Source organism: Marmota flaviventris, chromosome 9 (genome assembly GCF_047511675.1).
Source record: "Marmota flaviventris isolate mMarFla1 chromosome 9, mMarFla1.hap1, whole genome shotgun sequence".
Classification (NCBI taxonomy): domain Eukaryota; kingdom Metazoa; phylum Chordata; class Mammalia; order Rodentia; family Sciuridae; genus Marmota; species Marmota flaviventris.
Window position 1 is genome coordinate 60959631 of NC_092506.1, and position 20119 is coordinate 60979749.

Sequence of the window (20119 nt, forward strand, 5' to 3'; positions counted from 1 at the left end):
GCTCCAGAGACCCTCTGGGACAGGCCAACAGCAAGCGGAAGGAGCCTGCCCTCTCTGCCTCGTGGCTGCTACCTGGTTGATCCAACTCGTCCCTCAATACTACCCATCTCTGCACCTGCTTGTCTCTCTTCTGCCTTCTCTTCAAGATGTTAAAAACTTGCAATAAAAAACAAATACAAAATGCTGTAATTAATAGCCAATTCCAAGCCAACCCAGCATCTCTACTAATAAACCTCAACACTTGCAAAAAGAACAATAAATTCTCCCCCTCTCTGGTTCTGAGGTGGTCTCTTTTATATACTCTGTGTGTGTGTGTGTATGTATGTGGGTAAGTGTGTCTACATATATATTTATTTTCCTTTATTTCCCATCTAGGGAGGGGCAGAATAATGAACTGCGTGCGTCAGGGAAGATGAATCTGAGATACTAGGGAGCAGTGCAGTAAAAAGATTAAAGTGTTATTATTGTTGGTTTTTTTTCCCCCATGGTCCATTGTGACAGCTCGACCGTCATCTGTAAAAAATGTCTCAGCGAGAGATAATCATCGGAAACTCAATAAAGCGTCAGGGGGAGCCTCAGCCCCCATCAATCACTGGGTGCCTGGAAAATTTCAGCCCTCTGTCTCCCTTCCTGCTATCCATATAAATGTCTCTAATATATTTTGTGTGGTGTGTGGGACCCATCCCTGATTTGGAACTTTTGATGAAAAAATATTTATACACAAAATATGTAAATCAGTTAAAAATCACAAGACTAGTTCTTAGCCACCCCATCACACATTTTCTTATTTTTATAAATGCATCAAATTTATTCTTTTTAATAAAACATGTCAATGGGTCTATCTCCCTCTCCTAGGAGATGTGTGTGTATATATATATATTTTTTAAGAGCTAAAAGATGGAAACAATTAACCTAACTGGCTGATACATTTAATATTGAAGTTGACCAAAATGCTGATGGAGTGACAGTACATTGTTCACTGTCGTGGTGACTCTGTGGTGGCTGGCACTGCTGACAGATGACATGTAGAACCACTGGCCCTGGCTGTGCAACAAGGCTCTGAGTGGGCCTGGATAAGGGTGTAGAAGAGGTAGGGACACTATTAAAAATAACTTGCACAAACAGCTTTTGGCCTGAGATTACAAAGCCTGTGGACAAGCCAGAGGTTCTTGGCAGAGTTAGTGAGGGACATATGCAGGCTCACATGGTTGTGGGGTTCTATTCAAGAACAGGGGATAATACTGTTGCATTTGACATCACTGCTCTGCTTCAGTTTCCTTCAGTGCCCACACTTTAGGGTTGCCATGAACATACAGGATCAACAACTGTCACTTGCTGCTGCTGTGGCCAGTGGCCTCATGACCACCTCCCCTGCTTCTCTATCCTGGAAGGAGTTGGTCCTACAGCATCCTATCCTGTAGGATCTTTGAGGTTCATCTCTGTCTAAAGGGCAAAATCCAAGCATCAATGATCTGGCTCATCTACTAATGCTGCATCTTTATGGCTCATCACTGTCTAAAACAGAACTTTTGCTGTATAGATGCTGCACCCTAACACATGCAACTACCAGCTAGAAACATTATAACTTTTTTATTTCCACTTCTGAGAGTTTTGGACATAGCATTCCCATTGTCCACTTAGATTCATCCACAGCTATCTAGCAGCCCCCCATGCAGTTACCTAAAAACTTTTGTTGATTTTGAGGCTCAAGTATTATTTTATTTCCTAGTGTATCAGCCAGAGTTTCTTTTCTCTGAAGTTATGACAGTACTTTTATCTGCACCTCTGAATGAATCCCTGTGAAATATTGTTTTGGTCATGTCTTCAGTCTTTATTATAAATTGCTATTCTTTCTAGCATTTTACATGTGATGATGCCTTGTATTTTCTCAAGTGCTTTCTTAAGTATGTTGATTCTTATAACAAGCCTATGATGAAGAAAATATTCTCTATAGATGAGAAAACAAGCCCAGAGAAAGAATTGCCCAAGGTCACACAATTAGGTAATGGCTAAGCCACTTCTTGGACTCTAATTAACAGTTGGCTCTTTGAGAAGAATTGTTTGCTAGAATGAAAAAGTATTTGAATGGCTCTGCCAAAGATGCTGAATGAAATTCCAAAGAGTGGACTGGGGATATGGCTCAGTAACACAGCACTTGCCTAGCATGCACATGGCCTTGGGGTTCAACCCCCAGTACCACACACACACACACACAAAAAAAAAAAAAAAGCTAAGCAGAAGATGATGAGAATGCAAAAACAGGGGCTTATATTAATGGAATTCCTTCTATGTTCTATCTCAATAAAAACAAAACTTCTGAGAACTATAGAATACTGTTCCAGGTGTCATACCTATTAAGTGTTGTTCTTTCTTTCTTTTTTTGTACTGAGAATTAAACTCAGGGGAGTTTTGCCACTGAGATAGATCCTCAGTCCTTTTTATTTTGAGACAGGGTCTCGCTAAGTTGCCAAGGCTGGTGTCAAACTTGTGATCCTCCTGCCTCAGCCTCCTGAGTAGCTGGGATGACAGGCATGACCCACTGTGCTGGTCTATTTAGTGTACTACACACCCACAATGCCATGACTTAAGCACATAGCCTCCCTAAGAGGGAAGCTTAAAGTGACAAATAAGGACTCTTCTAGAGAAGTGATCAGATGAGTTTTTTAAAACAATTGTACAAGACAGCAACTAGTACCTGTAATCTAGATAGTGCTACTCCAAAGAGTAGGAGCCTGGCAGAAATGTGAAATCTCTGGTCTACCCCAGACTCACTGAATCAGAATCTCTCTGGTAGTGGGAAGGGCAGGAATCTGTGTTTTTGTTTTTATTTTATTTTATTTTTTAAATAAGCTCTCTAAGAGATTCCTATTTCCTTGGGAGCCTCAGGATTCCCATCTCAATTTGTGCTCTCCAGAGACATCCTTCTCTCCGCTGTGCCCGGGGTAAAGCTGGATATACAGTGGTTAACTTATACACTGGGTGGCTAACTTAAACTGAGTAGATGAGTTAGTCAGGTGAGACCACTCCTAAACATGTCCCAGGGAGGGAGAGAAATATTACAGTACAGAGTGCAGTTCCATTACCGCCAGTGGGGACTCCTAGCCACCTCCTGAATTCCTGGGCACTTGTCCACTGTTTTGTGATGCGCCAGCTTGCACCGTCCTGTCCCCCATCTGAAGACAAGAGATGGGGAGGTCAGCTGGAGCAGGCCAGGACCTGCAGCCTCTGGAGCTGTGGGAAGGGGGCTCTTGGATGGGTGGGTTTGGCCTTGGTAGGTCCAACCTGGCAACACTCTACACTCAGAAGGGCCTGTGCCAACCCAGTTCTGCACAACTCCTCTTTATTCAGCTGTCACTTGGAGCTGAGAGGAGAAGCTGATTTATGGCCTGCTCTGGCCACGTTTCTGCTGTGTTTTATTGTTTTAATTGTACATATGAGAGGAACTCAGAGTACTCGCTTGCATTTCTGACAGCCCCAGACACTAGATGTTTATAACAGTTACTTACAAGCAGCCAGCGGCATCCCCGGCTGGGCGACTTGTTTACTGTTATCACTAATTTATTGCTACCTCCACCTGAGGATTGGAGCTCATCACCCACACCAGCCACAAGTGGAACTCTCTTAGAGTGGGCATGGGTGGGGTTCAAGGCATTGCAGGGAATTTTTCCAAAATTAGGGAACAAGCTGGCAGGTGATCTCCATGTTCCTTTCACATCTGTCCCATCTACATGCCTCTGCTCAAGCAATATCCTCTGCTTTAAATACCTTTCTCCTTTTTTCCCTCTCTTCTTCAACCCCAAAATCCAACTCAAAATCCCACTTCTTATAAGTCCATTACTTGCTCTGATGTGGTACAGAGAGCTTTTAGAACCTTAGAAATCACAGTGCTGGCAGGAACCTTAGAGATCATAATACAGTGACCCAAGGCAAGAATCCCTGATAGACAGACAATGGACCTGTTACCCCTTGAGGAGTTAGTTGCTCACTAACTCCTAAGCAGGCTTCTTGCCTTATACTGATCCAAAATCCTCTCCCAAAGAGAAATGCTTCATTAACTATCACTGTGTGTTAAATACATGTGATTATCCCTAATTGTTGTAACAACCCTATAAAATGTGAAGATTGAAAATCAAGGACTTAATAAGTCTTTTGCTCAAAATTACACAGCCAGTCAGTGACAGAGCTTAGATGAAACACGACTGACTGGTGGTAAAGCCTAACCTTTATCCAGGTCGCCACAGTACCCCTGAAGAACCACTCTGAGGGCTGAAGAGAATGGAAAGCACAATCAGGTCAAGGAGATTTCTATACCAAGCAGGAAGACTGACCTCTATCCATAAAAACCAACCTTGACAAAAGTGAAAGAGCCCATCATGTACTATGTCGAGCAGGCTTCATTCTAAGGAGCAGTTCTCATGTGACAGGAGGAAGGTTTCCCTAGGCATGCCTCTGAAAGGAGGGCAAAGACCTTTCTTCTTAGGCTGTGATTGTTCTGAGCAAGCAGGACAGATACAAAGTATTTCTGATACCTTTTAGTTTTCTGACCTGGATGCTCTTTTCTCCTCTGAATGAGGAACTTGTTTTCCTACTCCCTCATTTTAAATCTTTTCCTTGGGCAATTCAGTTACATCTATTACATTAACTTCCAAGCAAATGCTGGTGCCTTCTAAATCTCTATCTCCTGCTAGATTACTCTATAGAGCTCTAGACCCACACACCCAACTGTTCACTCAAATCAGAAACTGAGATGCTACCACAGGTGCCTCCTTTTCCATCAATTCTCGCAATCCAGTGAGCACCCAACCTCCTCCTCATATCTTCCTAACAACTATTTTCTCCACTCCCAAAGATCACCTATAGGAGCCACCAGAATTTTTAAGTGCATTTGGAGGGTGGGGCATGGCAGGCATCTCATCAGATTGTCAGAGGGGTTCATCATCCCCAAAAGGTCAAGAACCACTATTAATCTCTGTCCTCCAAGTCCTCCTCTACACTGTCAATATAGTCCATCTAAAATGTAAATATGAATTCAATTTTTCTTTGCTTAAAATCCTTTAATGACCTTCAGAGGCCAGTGTGAACTCCCTCCAGCTGCCATATAAGGTCTTTCCTATGTATAATACCCATCTCTTACTTCTTGTTTTCCTAAAAACTGTGGCAGATGATGCTACATGCTTTCACCCCCTCATCCCACCCCATGTCTCCACATGTGTTGTTCCCTTTGCCCAGAAGGTCCATCCTTCTTAGCTGGCCTATCAATCTTCAACTCATCCATAAGACTCAATTCAAAGTCACTTACCCTGTGACACATCCCAGACAGCAGCCTGCTCTCAGAAATAGCTCATCACTACCTCTATCAGCGCTGCCTACATCCTCTGTGCAGCTATCTTTGCACTTACCACTCGGTTCTGTGATTCCTTGTTCATAGGTCCATCTTCTTACTTGACTGGGAGTACCGCTCAGGGGCTAAACCATGTATGTTCATTTATACATTCCCAGCATCTGGCCCAGTGCCTGACACTCAGTAAATGCATGCTGAATTATAAGTACATGGAATTAATAAGCATTTACAACTGTACAGCTCTTTATAATTCATACATCTTATATTTTTCTCTTGATCTTCACAACAGTACTGAAAAGGTAGACAGGAATGTCTTCCTGAGGGTTGAGGAGGTTCAATGAAATATTTATCAGAAATTTAGTGAACTCAATGGACTTTGACAATGACTCTATGCTCCAAAAGAGAAGGACTGACCAGCCATCGTGACCTGTGATTTTCTTGTGATGCTTAGACAGAGATAAGGGAAATGTGCCTCTTGTTCTACTTTACCCTCTCCTCACACATCCCCACAAGTCCAGTAACTTCCCACAAAAAAGTCAATCCAATCCAAAGAAAAGAGAACCCCAGGATTCTAATATTTCTGTCTATTTCATCAATGAGAATGACCCAGAGCTGGGCATGGTGCCTTGCTCACAGCAGGCAGGCAATGAACAGCTGAAGGGAAGAAAGAAATGAGGTATCTTTATAGAAAAAGGGTTAAAAAGAACTAAAGATTTAGGTTGAAAAGGAATGAGAGAAGAGCCCTGACACAATTCTTGAAGACTGCCATTATCCAGATCCCAGAGCTAGAAAGCAGAGCACATGAAGTTGGAGACCAGTGCAAATCCAAACTGATATCACAGAAAATAAGAGGAACTGCCAAACTGTGGCAGACAGAGGTAGTCTGGAATTTTATTAAAAGGAAAGAAAGAAAAGAAAAGAAGGAAGTAGAAGAGAGAGAGAGAGAGAGAGAGAGAGAGAGAGAGAGAGAGAGAGAGAGAGAAGGGTAGATCTTGCAAGCTACAGACAAGTGAGTTTATCAATGATTCTTGACAAAATTCTGGAATGTATTTTTTTTTATGATCTTGAAACTTTACTTAGTTATATATTATATTCCCTGTTTGAGATTAGAATGTACCTTTTATTAGCAGTTTTTAACACTTAGGTGATTACTGGCATCAGGATAGGTTCTCTAAGAACAAGACATTACATGCCAGAATAACCTAATTTCCTTTGGAGCCACATCAATGTTTACAGCAGCACAATTCACAGTAGCTAAATTGTGAAACCAACCTAGATGCCCTTTAGTAGATGAGTGGATAAAGAAAATGTGGTATATATACACAATGGAATATTATTCAGCATTAAAAGAGAATAAAATCATGGCATTTAGGTGGAGAATATTATGCTAATATTATGCTCCAAAAGAGAAGGACTGACCAGCCATCATGACCTGTGATTTTCTTGTGATGCTTAGACAGAGATAAGGGAAATGTGCCTCTTGTTCTACTTTACCCTCTCCTCACACATCCCCACAAGTCCAGTAACATCCCCCCAAAAAACAAATGCCAAATGTTTTCTCTGATATGTGGATGTTGATCCATAACGGGGATGGAGAGCAGAGCATGGGAGGAATAGAGGAACTTTAGATAGGGTAAAGGGAAAGGGAGGGGGGATGGGGATAGAATAGATGGTGGAATGAGATGGACATCATTACCCTAAGTACATGTATGAAGACACTAATGGTATGACTGTGACTCTACTTTGTGTAGAGACATGAAAAACTGTGCTCTATATGTATACTATGAATTGAAATGCATTCTGCTATCACGTATAACGAATTAGAATAAATAATTTTTTAAAAAAAGAAACGCTTATTTGGGTAAAAAAATAAGACAAATGCTAGACATATTTTTATTTTAGCAAGAAATCTGAGAAAATCTCTTATAATTTCATGACAAAATGGAGGGACAGAGAATGGAAAAGAATTACAGCTGTGAATGTAGAATAACACATCAAAATTGTCCTGAATGTGTGTTCTAGGACTCTAGTAGTTAATAGCCTTCATAAACATTTTAATCTGAAAAAGTACATAATGGCAGAGATCTTGTTTAACTTGTCAACATCTAAAACAGTGCCAGTTCACAGACATATGATCAATAAATGGTTTTGAATAAAAAAATCCACAGAGAGCCTATTCACTAAATTTGCAGAGCTACAAAATTTGAGTTAATATTTTCGTCTGTATTTCATGAGGAAAATGATAGCCTTTGCTAATATTTTTGTTGACTGTCTACCTACCTTATGTAGGCTGGCTGGAATAAGAGCTAAAAAGAATGCAGAGTTAGACTAAAGGGAAAAATACATACAAAGAAAAGAAAATGTTATAAGAAAAGCAAAGAAAAGATCAGATCTAGAACAGGGTTGGAAACTATTGCTTATGGGCCAAATCCTGCCTGCTGCCTATTTTTGTAAATAAAGATTTATTGAAACACACACAATGCCCTTTAGTTTGTACACTGTGCATGTTTTCTCCTGTCTTAAATGGCTGAGCTGAGAAGTCACAACCAAGACCAACTGGTCAACAAAGCTTAAAATGTTTACTATTTGACTCTTTCCAGAAATAATATGTTGAATATGAGCATAACTTTGGAGAGAAATATTAGAATACAAAGCTACAAAATCTGCAGGTTGTGGAAACCAATGTGACAGCAGAAGTTGGACTGATAGACTCATAGCCCTAAGATTCTGTGAAATAAAAAATTTCCTGGCCCGGCATGATGGTACATGCCTGCAGCTCAGGAGGCTGAGGCGGGAGGATTGCAAGTTCAAAGCCATCCTGTCTCAAAATAAAAAATTAAATGAGCTGGGGATGTAGCTCAGTGGTAGAGTGCTTGCCTTGAATCCACAAGGCTATGGGTTCGATCCCTGGTACAACAACAACAACAGCAGCAGCAGCAAAAATTCCTGAACACTGCTAGAATCCTAAGAGCAAATAAGAAGGTACTCAAAGAATCCCCTCCCTCCTTCCTGGTTCTGCCTTCTCACAAATGTTCCTCATTGATTTTTGGTGCGAGCACCTGAACAGAAAAAAGACAGATCTTGCAGGTGAAGAGGTTGGGGGAGTGCTAGGTTTGAGTGAGGAAAAGTTCAGCCCATAAGTTGAGTCTCCACATATTAGGCAACAAATATAGGGCTAGTTTGGTACTCCCAAAATTCTCCTGTTTGAAACATAAAATGAATATAATTCCTCCAGCTCAGTGGAAAATCCAAGGAGGCACAAGTCACGGCCTGCACATGGAACTGTCAGATGGAGAGGAGAGAGCAGTAAAGTAACCATAGAACAGGCCAAGATTTAGGGAACATTCAAAAAAGCAGCTGAGGGCAGGCTGTGATTATTGACTATAACAGGGAAGTCTTGTGGAAGATGTCACTTCTGCACTGAAACCTTGACAGAAAGACCAGGTTTAGAGAAATAGAGAGGGAGAGAGATGGGGAAGGATGAATTCACATTTCACATGGGCAGCAGTACCCTGATGTTCTTGGACACTCCATGCCACTGACTTGAGAAACTTTCAGGAGCAGTAGTAACTTTCCTGCTGTGGGCCACACATACCCATGTCAGTCTGATGGTCTCACTGACAGCTCTGGGGTCTGAATGCATTGCTCTCCTTGTCTAACTCTCACCCAGGGTTCAGGTTGACCCTCAGACAGTCAGCAAGGATGTCTGTTCTCCTGATATCACTGCCAAATCTAAAGCAGCCCCTGCTGCGCTGCTCTACTCCTGGAAGTTTCAAAGGAATCTCAGTCTCTCTGAAAGAGCCAGAACAATTGGCAGGAAGCGGGGACAGTCTGCACAACCAAAAACTCAAATGTAAAACACTCATTTTTGTCTGTAGCCAAAGCAACCTATCTTCTCAACTCCATTTTGTGCAATGTGGACTGACATGCCTAGGTGCCTTCCAACATATAGGTGACCAAGTCCTGGCACATCACCTCTTCTGTTCCAACTATCACCCACACAACATCCCAGAAGAGGCACTCACAATGACCCCATTTTATAAGCACAGACATTAAGGCACAAAGAAGGTTCACTATTTTTCCTAGATTACACAGTAAAGCAAGGGGCCAATCCCAGAACCGGGATTGTACATATAGAAAAAGAATTATTCAGTTCAGTATTTAGGGACTTCTGAGGTTGAGGAAACCAATAAGGCTGTTTTCTAGTTCTTGGGCAGGATAAGTCTGCAGGAAGTAAAAGATGAGCAAATATATTGTTCATGAAGTTATTTAAATCTGCTCTACTGTCCACTCTTCTCAGGCTGCCCAGTTGAGGCACTTTCAGAAGAACAACAGGTGAAATGTGCCACAATTAGGTGATGAACTCAGGCTTCTGTTTCCTTTTCCAATCTTTTGAGGTGATTAAATTACAGAGCCAGAGGAACTGTGAAGGGCATGTATTCCAAGTCCTTTGAGATATCCATGGGTTCCCAGAGATAAGGGACTTGCAGAGTTGCTGGTAGTGCTGGCACAAAGCAAGATTGGTGGAAGCCATGGGAGAGAGCTCCCTGAGCAACAAGGTAGCCCATGCTTACCTTCCAAAGAATGGATTCCTTGGTCCTTGGCAGTCTTGTAAACACTGCTGAAATCATCTCCAAGATTTGGGTCAGCCCCAGCAGCAAGCAGGACCTGCACCACACTGGAAGAAACCAGAAAGACAGAAGTATCAAAAGCAGTAAAGGCTCACGAGGCAGACTCAGATCTGGAAGCATGTTTGGGGACTAAGTCTGTCTCTGCTCATGTGAGTGGTACAGAGGAAAGAACACAACTCTGGGAGTATAAAAGACAATGCAGGAAAATAGGTTTTGAAACTTATCGGTAAGAGGTTTGGGACAAATTACTCAACACCTTCCTAAGGCCCAATTTCCATAAATATGGGTTACGAACTTATTCATTCAATAAATACTTATCAAATGCCTACTATGTCTTAGTCACTATCCTAGATGCTGGGGTCCATGCTCATATGAGGCTGACAGTCTGCTGGGAAGAAAATTGCAAAGCATAAAATTAAAGTTAAGTGTGATAAAGATTGTGATGGGAGAAATACTATGTGCAGAAAAGGGGGAAAGGGGGGGGAATCAAGGAAGGCCTCCAAGCAGAATGTCACCAAGAGAGCAGAACAGGGATTTCCAGCGCTTGCTGCATGCGCCCCCCCATCAATTTGAACTAAACTATTATCCATCTGTGAAAATAGATTTCACAGAAGATGATGAAAAAAAACAGGTGAAATATTACAGCACCTAAGTATAGCAGAAAAATAAGAAACACTTCCTACTGAAGGTAGGAAGATCAGTTTTACTTTATTCCTGTCACCCACTCCCAAATTGAGGCAGCACAGAATGGAGATATATCTTTCATGTGTGGGAAGGAAAGGAAACTGAGAACTCGTCATTGCCTTGAACCCTGAAACCACTCCCTCTACTGTGAAATTCAGTACCATACAGTCCCCATGGCTCCAGACTCCAAGGCCAATACCTTAGGAAAAGTCTTCACGCCCCGATGCCAAGCCAAGTAACACAGTCCCAGGCTCTAAGTCCGTCCTGCTACAGACAGGGTTTGACCTATGTATGGCCAAGCCAACCTTAGCAGCCCCAGGCTTCAGAGCAGCCCCAGCACCAGGACAGCTCCCACAGACTCAAGCACTAGGCCCACCTTGCAGATTCATTATCCAGGATTGAGCTGGACCCCAAGAACTTGGACTTCTGGCCTGCTCTAGCACCCTTAGAGCCTTAGTCATCAGGTGGGCAGCGTGAGACCCACACTCCATGCTTTCTTAGTACAAGGATAGCCTCTGCAGCTCTAGGCTCCAGCCTAGCCCAGAGCCAGGCTGGTTCATACAGCCAAAAGCTTCAGGCCTATCTCAGTACTAGTAAACACAAGTACCAAGCTTTCCCAATCTTAGTCTGGTCCCTACAGCCCCACACTCCAGGCTGGTCTCTGAAGCCCCACACTCCAGCAGATCCAGAATGCAGACCTAGCACTAGCCTAGCCCCAACAGATCCAGGTTCTAGGACTACCCTTGTGGACCTAGGTTCCTGGACCTAGGTTCCCCTAAAGTCCCAGGACCTAGATTAGTCTTCACAGACCTAGCCTCTAGGCTAGCACCTGCACACCGAGGCTCCAGAACAACATCCATGATTCCAGGCTTTAAAACAGACTCAGTAGAGCCAGACTCTATACTTTTCCAGCACCATACCAATCCTAGATTACAGGCTGTTCCCCATGGACCTAGACTCCAGTGGATCCAAGTCTAGGCCTGCTCTAGGACAAACCCTTTAGATTCCAGGAACCAGGCTGAATCCCATGGACTCAGACCCTGTGGATCCAGGTGCCAGGTTCATTCCAGTGGCAGGCCAGCCCTTGCAGATTTAGGCTCCAGATCCACCCCAGTACAAGGTCAGTCCTTGTGGACCCAGGTTTTCAGGCTAGGCCATGTAGATAGAGGCTCCAGGCCCAACCAACTGACCTTGGTGTCAGGCCTACACACTTACTCAGGCCCCATGTCACCCTGCCTGAGGGCTCCAACAACAAGCCCACCATAGACTGCACAGGATGGCCTGCCCAGAATCTCTGGAAGAGTTGACTGGAGAGGGGCTTTTACAGAAAAAGCCAGTCTTTAAGATTGAAATTACTCCTTATGTCTTTCAAATGTACAGCCAGCAGGTTGAGGCTGCAAACTCAGTGATATAGTGCTTGCCTTGCATGTGTGAGGCACTAGGTTAGATCCTCAGCACCACATAAAAATAAATAAATAAATAAAGCAAAGGTATTTTAAAAAATGTGCAGCCACCAATTCATGGCCATAAGGATCAGGAACAATCAGGAAAATGTGACCATCACCAAACAACAAAATAAAGGAACAGTAAGTAATCCTACAGGAGTAGAGATTCATGATCTGCCTGGCAAAGAATTTAAAATAAATATTTTAGGAACCTCAACAAAAATCAAGAAGGTAGAATGTATTTTCTCTTCTAAACTTGTTAATTCTGTTCAGAGAAGCAAACCAGTGAAATAGAAAATGATCAAAATAAAAAATGTCACTCACATTGAAATTCTAAATAGCCAAATCTGGAGCTGAAAAATACAATGAATAGAATGAAATGGAAAATGCAACACAGGGCACCAGCAACAAAATGGATCAAGCACAAGAAAGAATCTATTAGCTTAAAAAAGAGAAAAAAGAAAGGATGAAGAAAGTTTACAGAATTTATGGGAAGGCATCAAAAGAGCCAAATTATAATAGTTCAAGAAGGAGAAAAAATAGACAAAGTGGGTAGAAAGCCCATTTAAAGAAATAACAGGACTAGGGATGTAGCTCAGTGGAAGAGCACTTGCCTACCAAGTGCGAAGCCCTGGGTCAATCCTAACACTGAAATTAAGAATTAAAAAAGGCAAAGACAGGATCTTGAAAGCAGTAAGAGAAGAGGCAGTATACAATAAGGCTAACAGCAGAGTTTTTGGCCAAATCCTTGCAGGTCACAAGAACAGTGGTGAAGTAAAAGTAAAAGAAAACAAACAAACAAACAAACAAAAAAACCCATGAAGGCCATGAAACTTCCTTCAAAGAAAAAACTGTCAATGAAAAATACCATACTCAGCAAAGCTGTCCTTAAGATATGAAGGTGAGTTAAAGATTTTTTCAGACAAACAAAAGCTGATTTAGTATGTCATCACCTGACCTGTCTTATAAGAAATGCTAAATTCTTATTCAAATTGAATTGAATTCAAATTGAAAAAGAAAAATGCTAATAAGTAACACAAAAACATATGAGGTATAAAACTCATTGGTAAAAATAAGTATACAAATTCAAAATAATACTGCAATGGTGATGTTTAAATTATTAATATTTTTAGTATGAAAGTTAAAAGACAAACTATTAAAAAAACAATTATAAATTTAAGGGATACACAATATAAAAAGATGTCAATTGCAACATCAAAACCAAAATGTATGCGGGGATGTGTGGGATAAAAGCTCAGGGTTTTTGTATATGATCAAAGTTAAGTTGTAATCAGCTATAAACAGCCTGTTACGAAAAGCCTAATGGTAACCACAAAGCAAAAGCCTATAGTAGATACAAAAAAGATAGAAAATATTAAAGAAAATCACACAATCACAAAAAATACAGCAAGAGACGAAGAAAGGCACAAAGATCTACAAAACAACCAGGAAAAAGAAAAAAAAGAAAAGAAAACCAAGTAGCAGGTAAGTCTTTACCTATCATGAATTATCTTGAATGTAGATAGATCAAATTCTCCAATCGAAAGACAAAGAGTGACTAAATAGATTAAAAAACAAAACCTAAGCATATGATGTCTACAAGAGACTTACTTCACCTGAGGAAAACACAGAGTGAAGGTGTGAGGGATGTAAAAAGATAGTTCATGCAAATAGAAATCAGAAGATAGCAGGAATAGCTGTTTATAACAGATAAAATGCATTTTAAGCTGAAATCTGTAAAAAGAGGCAAAGAAAGTTATTATATAATGATAAAGGGGTCAGTTAATCAAAAGATTTAACCATTATAAATACATATGCACCCAACATCAAAGACCTGTGTAATAAAACAACTATTAACAGATCTAAAGGGAGAGATAAACTATAATATAATAATAGGAGGGGACTTAAAATACCTCACTTTTAGCCACTGATAGATCATCATTGAGATAATCAATATAAAAACACTGAATTTAAACGACACTTTATACCAAATAGACCTAACAAAGTACACCGAACATTCCATCTAATAGTAACAGGATACACACTGTTCTAAAAGTGCACACAGAACATTCTCTAGGCTTAAATCAAACCAAGTATCTTTGTGGATACAGACCAAGGAGAAGGATAGTTGGGCCAAATGGTGGTTCCATTCCCAATCTTCGAAGGAATCTCCATACTGCTTTCCATATTGGCTGCATCAATTTGCAGTCCTACCAGCAGTGTATGAGTGTACCTTTTTCCCCACATCCTCGCCAATACTTATTGTTGTCTGTATTCTTATAGCGGCCGTTCTGACTAGAGTGAGATGAAATCTTAAAGTAGTTTTGATTTGCATTTCTCTAAGTGCTAGTGATAGTGAACATTTTTTCATATATTTGTTGATTGATTACATATCATCTTCTGAGAAGTGTCTGTTCAGGTCCATGGCCCATTTATTGGTTGGGTTATTTGTTTTTTTGGTGTTTAGCTTTTTGAGTTCTTTACATACCCTAGAGATTAGTGCTCTATCTGATGTGTGAGGGGTAAAAATTTGCTCCCAAGATGTAGGCTCTCTATTTACCTCAGAGATTTTTTTTTTTTTGCTGAAAAGAAACTTTTTAGTTTAAATCTATCCGATTTATTGATTCTTGATTTTAATTCTTGCACTATAGGAGTCTTATTAAGGAAGTTGGGGCCTAATCCAACATGATGGAGATTAGGGCATACTTTTTAAACAGCATACTACAGGGACACAGCCACATCAATGTGTATAGCAGCACAATTCACAATAGCTAAATTGTGGAACCAACCTAGATGCCCTTTAATAGATGAATGGATAAAAAAAAATGTGGCATATATACACAATGGAATATTACTCAGCAATAAAAGAGAATAAAATAATAGCATCTGCAGGTAAATGGATGGAGTTAGAGAAGATAATGTTAAGTGAAGTTAGCAATCCCAAAAAACCAAATGCTGAAGGTTTTCTTTGATATAAGGAGGCCGATTCATAGTGGGATAGGGAGAGAGAGCATGTGAAGAATAGATGAACTCCATATAGGGCAGAGGAAGGGGGCATGGGTTATTAATGATGGTGGAATATGATGATCATCATTATCCAATGTACAGGTATGAAGACATGACTTGGTGTGAACATACTTTGCATACAACGTATGAAATAAAAAATTGTGCTCTATATGTATAATATGAATATAATGCCTTCCATTATATATAAATTTATATATATAATGTCATATATAAATTTTTAAAAATTAATTTTAAAAAAATCTATAAAATTCAACAGAAAAAAAAAGTATCTTTTTGGACCATAATGGTATAAGCCTAGAAATCAGTAACAGGAGAAAATTTCAGAAAATTCATGAATACAAGATGAATCAAACAATATGCTCCTGAATAACCAATGGTTCAATAAAAAAATTAAAAGGGAAATTAGAAACTATCTTGAGACAAATGAGAATAAATGAGATGCAGCCAAAGCAGTTCCAAGAGTGAAGCTAATAACTAATAAATGTGCTGATTGAAAGAAGAGAAAGATTTCAAATAAACAAACTAACATCATACCTCAAGGATCTACAAAAACAACAAATTAAGCTCAAAGTTAGAAGAAAGGAAATAATAAAGACTGGGAAGAGGGGGAGTAAATGAAATAGAGACTGGAAAAATGACAGAAAAGGTCAATGAAATGAAGAGTTGTGTTATGGTTTGGATGTGAGATGTCTCCCAGAAGCTCATGTGTGAGACAATGCAAGAAGGTTCAGAGGAGAAATGATTGGGTTCTAAGAGTTTTAGCCAATCAATGATTTAATCCCCTGATAGGGATTAACTGAGTGGTAACTGAAGTGGTAGGGTATGGCTGGAGCAGGTGGGAATTAGGGCGTAGCTTTGGTGTATATATTTGTATCCAGGGATGGAGTCTCTCCTTCTTGATCATCATGGTGTGAGCTGCTTCCCTTTGCTACCCTCTTCCTCCATGATGTTCAGCCTCATCTCCAGCCCTGAGGAATGAAGCCAGCCTTCTACAGAGCAATACCTTGAAACTGTGAGCCCTCAAATAAACTTCCTCCTCTATGGTTGTTCTGGTCAAATCTTTTAGTCACAACAGCAAAAAAAGCTGACTAAAACAAATTGGAAAAGACAAGTAAAATAGATAATCTAAGAAAAAAGGGAGAACACTCATATAAATAAAACCAGAAATAAAAGAGGAGACATTATAACTGATGCCACAGAAACACAAAGGATCCTAAGAGATGACTACGGATAATTATACACCAACAAACTGGATAGCCTAAGAGAAACAGATAAATCTTAGGCATATTCTACCTATGAAGACTTAATCATAAAGAAATAGAAAATTGGAACTGACTAAAAACAAGATCACTGAATCAGTAATACGAAGTCTCCCATTGAAGAAAAGCCCAGAACTTGATAGCTTCACTACCAAATTCTACCAAATATTTGAAGAAGAATTAATACCAATACTTTCTAAACTCTTCCAAGATCTGAACAAGAAGGAATATTTCCAAACTCATTTTATGTGACCTACATTACTCTGACACCAAAGCCAGAGAAGGTTACTTACATAAGAAAATTACAGGCCAATATCCCTGATGAACATAGAAATAAAAATTCTTCATAAAGTAACAATTAAATTCAACAGTACATTAAAAGGATTGTTTATATGACCAAGTGGGATTTATCCCAGGAATACAAGGAGCGCTCAACATGTACAAATCTATATAAGTAATATATCACACTGACAGAATGAAAGACAATACCTATATACTCATCTAAATAGGTAAACAAAAGGCATTTGAAAAATTCAACATTCTTTCATGATAAAAGCTCTAACAAAATAGGAACAGAAGGAATGTACCTAAACACAATAAAAGCCAGGTATGACAAACCCACAGCTAGCATCATAGTCAAACACTGAGAAAGTTTTTCCTTTAAGATCAGCAACAAGACAAGGATGCTTATTCTCACCATTCCATTCAACACAGTATGGAAAGCCCTAGCTACACCAATCAGGAAAGAGAAAGAAATAAAAGGCACTCAAATTAGAAAGAATTTAAATTGTCTGTTTGAAGATTACATGATTGTATATTCGGAAAACCCTAAACATTCCTCAGGGAAAAAAATTGTTAGAACTAATAAATGAATTCAGTAAAGTTGCAAGATATAAAATCAATATATAATCAGTAAAATTTCTATACACTAACACCCATATGAAAAAGAAATCAAGAAAATGATCCCATTTACAATAGGTATAAAAAATAAAATACTTAGGAATAAATTTAAGGAAGTGAAAGACTTATATATTGAAACCTATAAAACACTGATGGAAGAAATGGAAGACACAAATAAAAGGAAAGATATATGGTACTCACGGATTGGAAAAATTAATATGTTTAAAATGTCCATACTATTCAGTGAACTACAGATTCAATGTAATCCCTATCAAAATTTCAATGACATTTTTCACAGAGATAGAAAAAAATAGTCCTAAAATTTGTGTAGAACCACAAAATACCCTGAATAGTCAAATCAATCTTGAGAAAAAAAAAACAAAGCTGGAGGTATCACATTATCTGACCTCAAAATAGATTACAAAGCTATAGTGAAAAAAAAAAACAGAATGGTACTGGCCCAAAAACAGGCACAGAGACTAATGGAGTAGATAAAGAGCCTAGAAATAAATCCACACATTTATGGACAATTGACTTTCAACAAAGGTGCCAAGAACACACAATGGGGAAAGGACAATCTCTTCAATGAATACTGTTGGAAAAACAGAGTATCCACAAACAGAATGAAAAGATATTCTTGTCCGAAAACATATAAAAACATCAACTTAAAATGGTTTAAGCAAGGGACTGGAGTTGTGGCTCAGTGGTAGAGCACTTGCCTAGCATGTGTGAGGCCCTGGGTTCAATCCTCAGCACTGCTTATAAATAAATAAATAAAATAAAAGATCCATTTACAACTAAAAAATATTTTTTTAAAAAAATGGATTAAGCAAAACCTAATAATTTGATAAGACTTGAAACTACCAAAGGAAAACACAGAGGACAAGCTCCGTGACATTGGTCTGGGAAATGATTTTTTTATATGACCTTAGAAACACAAGCAACAAAACCAAAAATAGAAAAATTGAATTACATCAAACTAAAAAGCTACTGCACAGCAAAGAAAACAACTGACAGAGTAAATGGACAACCTACAGAATGGGTGAAAACATTTTTAAACCATACATCTGATTAAAAAAAAATCTAATATCTAAAACATATACAGAACTCAACTCAATAGCAAGATATAACCCAATTAAAAATGGGCAAAAGACCAGAATAGATTTTTCTCCAAAGAAAACAAACAAATGATCAACAGGCATATGAAAGAAATGTTCAACACTACTAATCTTCAAGAAAAAGCAAATTAAAATTTACTGAGATATTACTTCACCCATGTTATAATGACTATTATCAAAAAGATAAAAGAAAAATGTTGGCAAGGATATTGATAAAGGGAACCTGTGAACCCTGCTAGTGGGAATGTAAATGAATAGTCAATTATGGAAAACATGGAGATTCCTCAAAAACTAGAAACAGAACAACAACGAGTTAGCAGTCCTATTACTGGGTATATACCCAAGGGAAGTGAAATCAGTATTTGAAAAGATACCTGTATATATTCACAAGAGCCAAGATATAGAATCAACCTAAGAGTCCATCAGCAAATGAATGGATAAAGAAAATGTGGTGTATATGTATTGCCATTCCGCCTTTAATAAGAAAATCCTGTCATTTGTGACTGGGTGAATCTGGAGGACTTAATGTCAAGTGAAAACAAGCCAGGCACAGGGGAAAAGCACCACGTGATCCTATGCATGAAATCTAAAACAAACCTATAGAAGCAGTACAGAATGGTGGTTCCCAGAAGCTGGGGCTAGGGGAGGGAGGTTTGAGAGATGTTGGTCAAAGGATACAAAATTTCATTCAGATAGTTGAAATAAGTTCAAGAGATCTTATGATGTAAAACATATACAAAATAGTGAGATAATAACAATGTATTAACCCTTGAAAACTGCTGAGTAAATCATTAATGTTCCCACCACACACACACACACAAAAATGGCAAGTAGGTACATTAATACACATTAATTAGCTCAATTTAACCATTCTACAATATAAACATATTTTAGAACATGTTGTGCATAATAAATAATTTTGGTCAATTAAAAAAAAAAATGAGTAGCCAGGTGCCTTCAGTCCCAGATATTCAGGAGGCTGAGGCTGGAGGATCACTTGAGCCCAGAGCCCAAGACTTCCAGGGTAGCCTGGACTACATTATGAGACCTTTTTATTCCCTCACTACATCTGCCACCCCCTAGCAAAAAATAAAATAAAATAAAAATAAAGAAAGAAACAAATGGAAGGAAAGCCTCTCAGAGGAAGAGATCTTTAAGACTTGAAGCAGCTAGCCAGAATAGGAAGGGAGTAAAGTGGAAGGACACAATACATCCTGGAGGCAAAAGATCACAATGCTTTACTGAAGAAGGAAGGAACTCGAGTTGAGAGGATAACAGTGGGAGATGAAGGCAGAAGTGACAAGATCATATATGTTTTCTTCCTCATTACAAAAAAAAAGTATATATTTTTAAAAATTCAGACCATATTAAAAGATCAAAATTAAAAATTGAAGGTCTCCCCTTTTATCCATCTCCTTAATCTAAATTCCAAGAGTAACTACTATTTATAGTTTGGTGGATTTCTTCCCAAACCTTTGCAATTAGAAAAAAAAAAAAAAAAAAATCACTCCAGTGGCTTTCTGAGAATGGACTGTAAGAAGTAAAACCAAAGGCAGAGACTCCACAGGGTTATAGCACTTGGCCTAAGAAGTATTCCATGTATGTAGCTTCCCTTCTTTTTTCTTCTACTATGTAATGTTCCTGCTAATACTTTCTTTTTCCTCCCCTCTCAAATAAAAAAAGAGTTCATGTACACTATAATAAACCATAAAAT

General features: G+C 39.2%; 1 protein-coding gene across 1 annotated transcript in view; it reads right to left on the reverse strand.

Annotated features, from left to right (window-relative positions):
- The window catches only part of Clpb (ClpB family mitochondrial disaggregase), a 139733-nt gene that overhangs the window by 75557 nt on the left and 44057 nt on the right, over window positions 1-20119 (reverse strand). The window contains exon 4 of the mRNA XM_027942617.2: window positions 9916-10019. Within this exon, the coding sequence (XP_027798418.2) occupies window positions 9916-10019 (104 nt within the window). The remainder of the gene's footprint in view (window positions 1-9915; window positions 10020-20119) is intronic.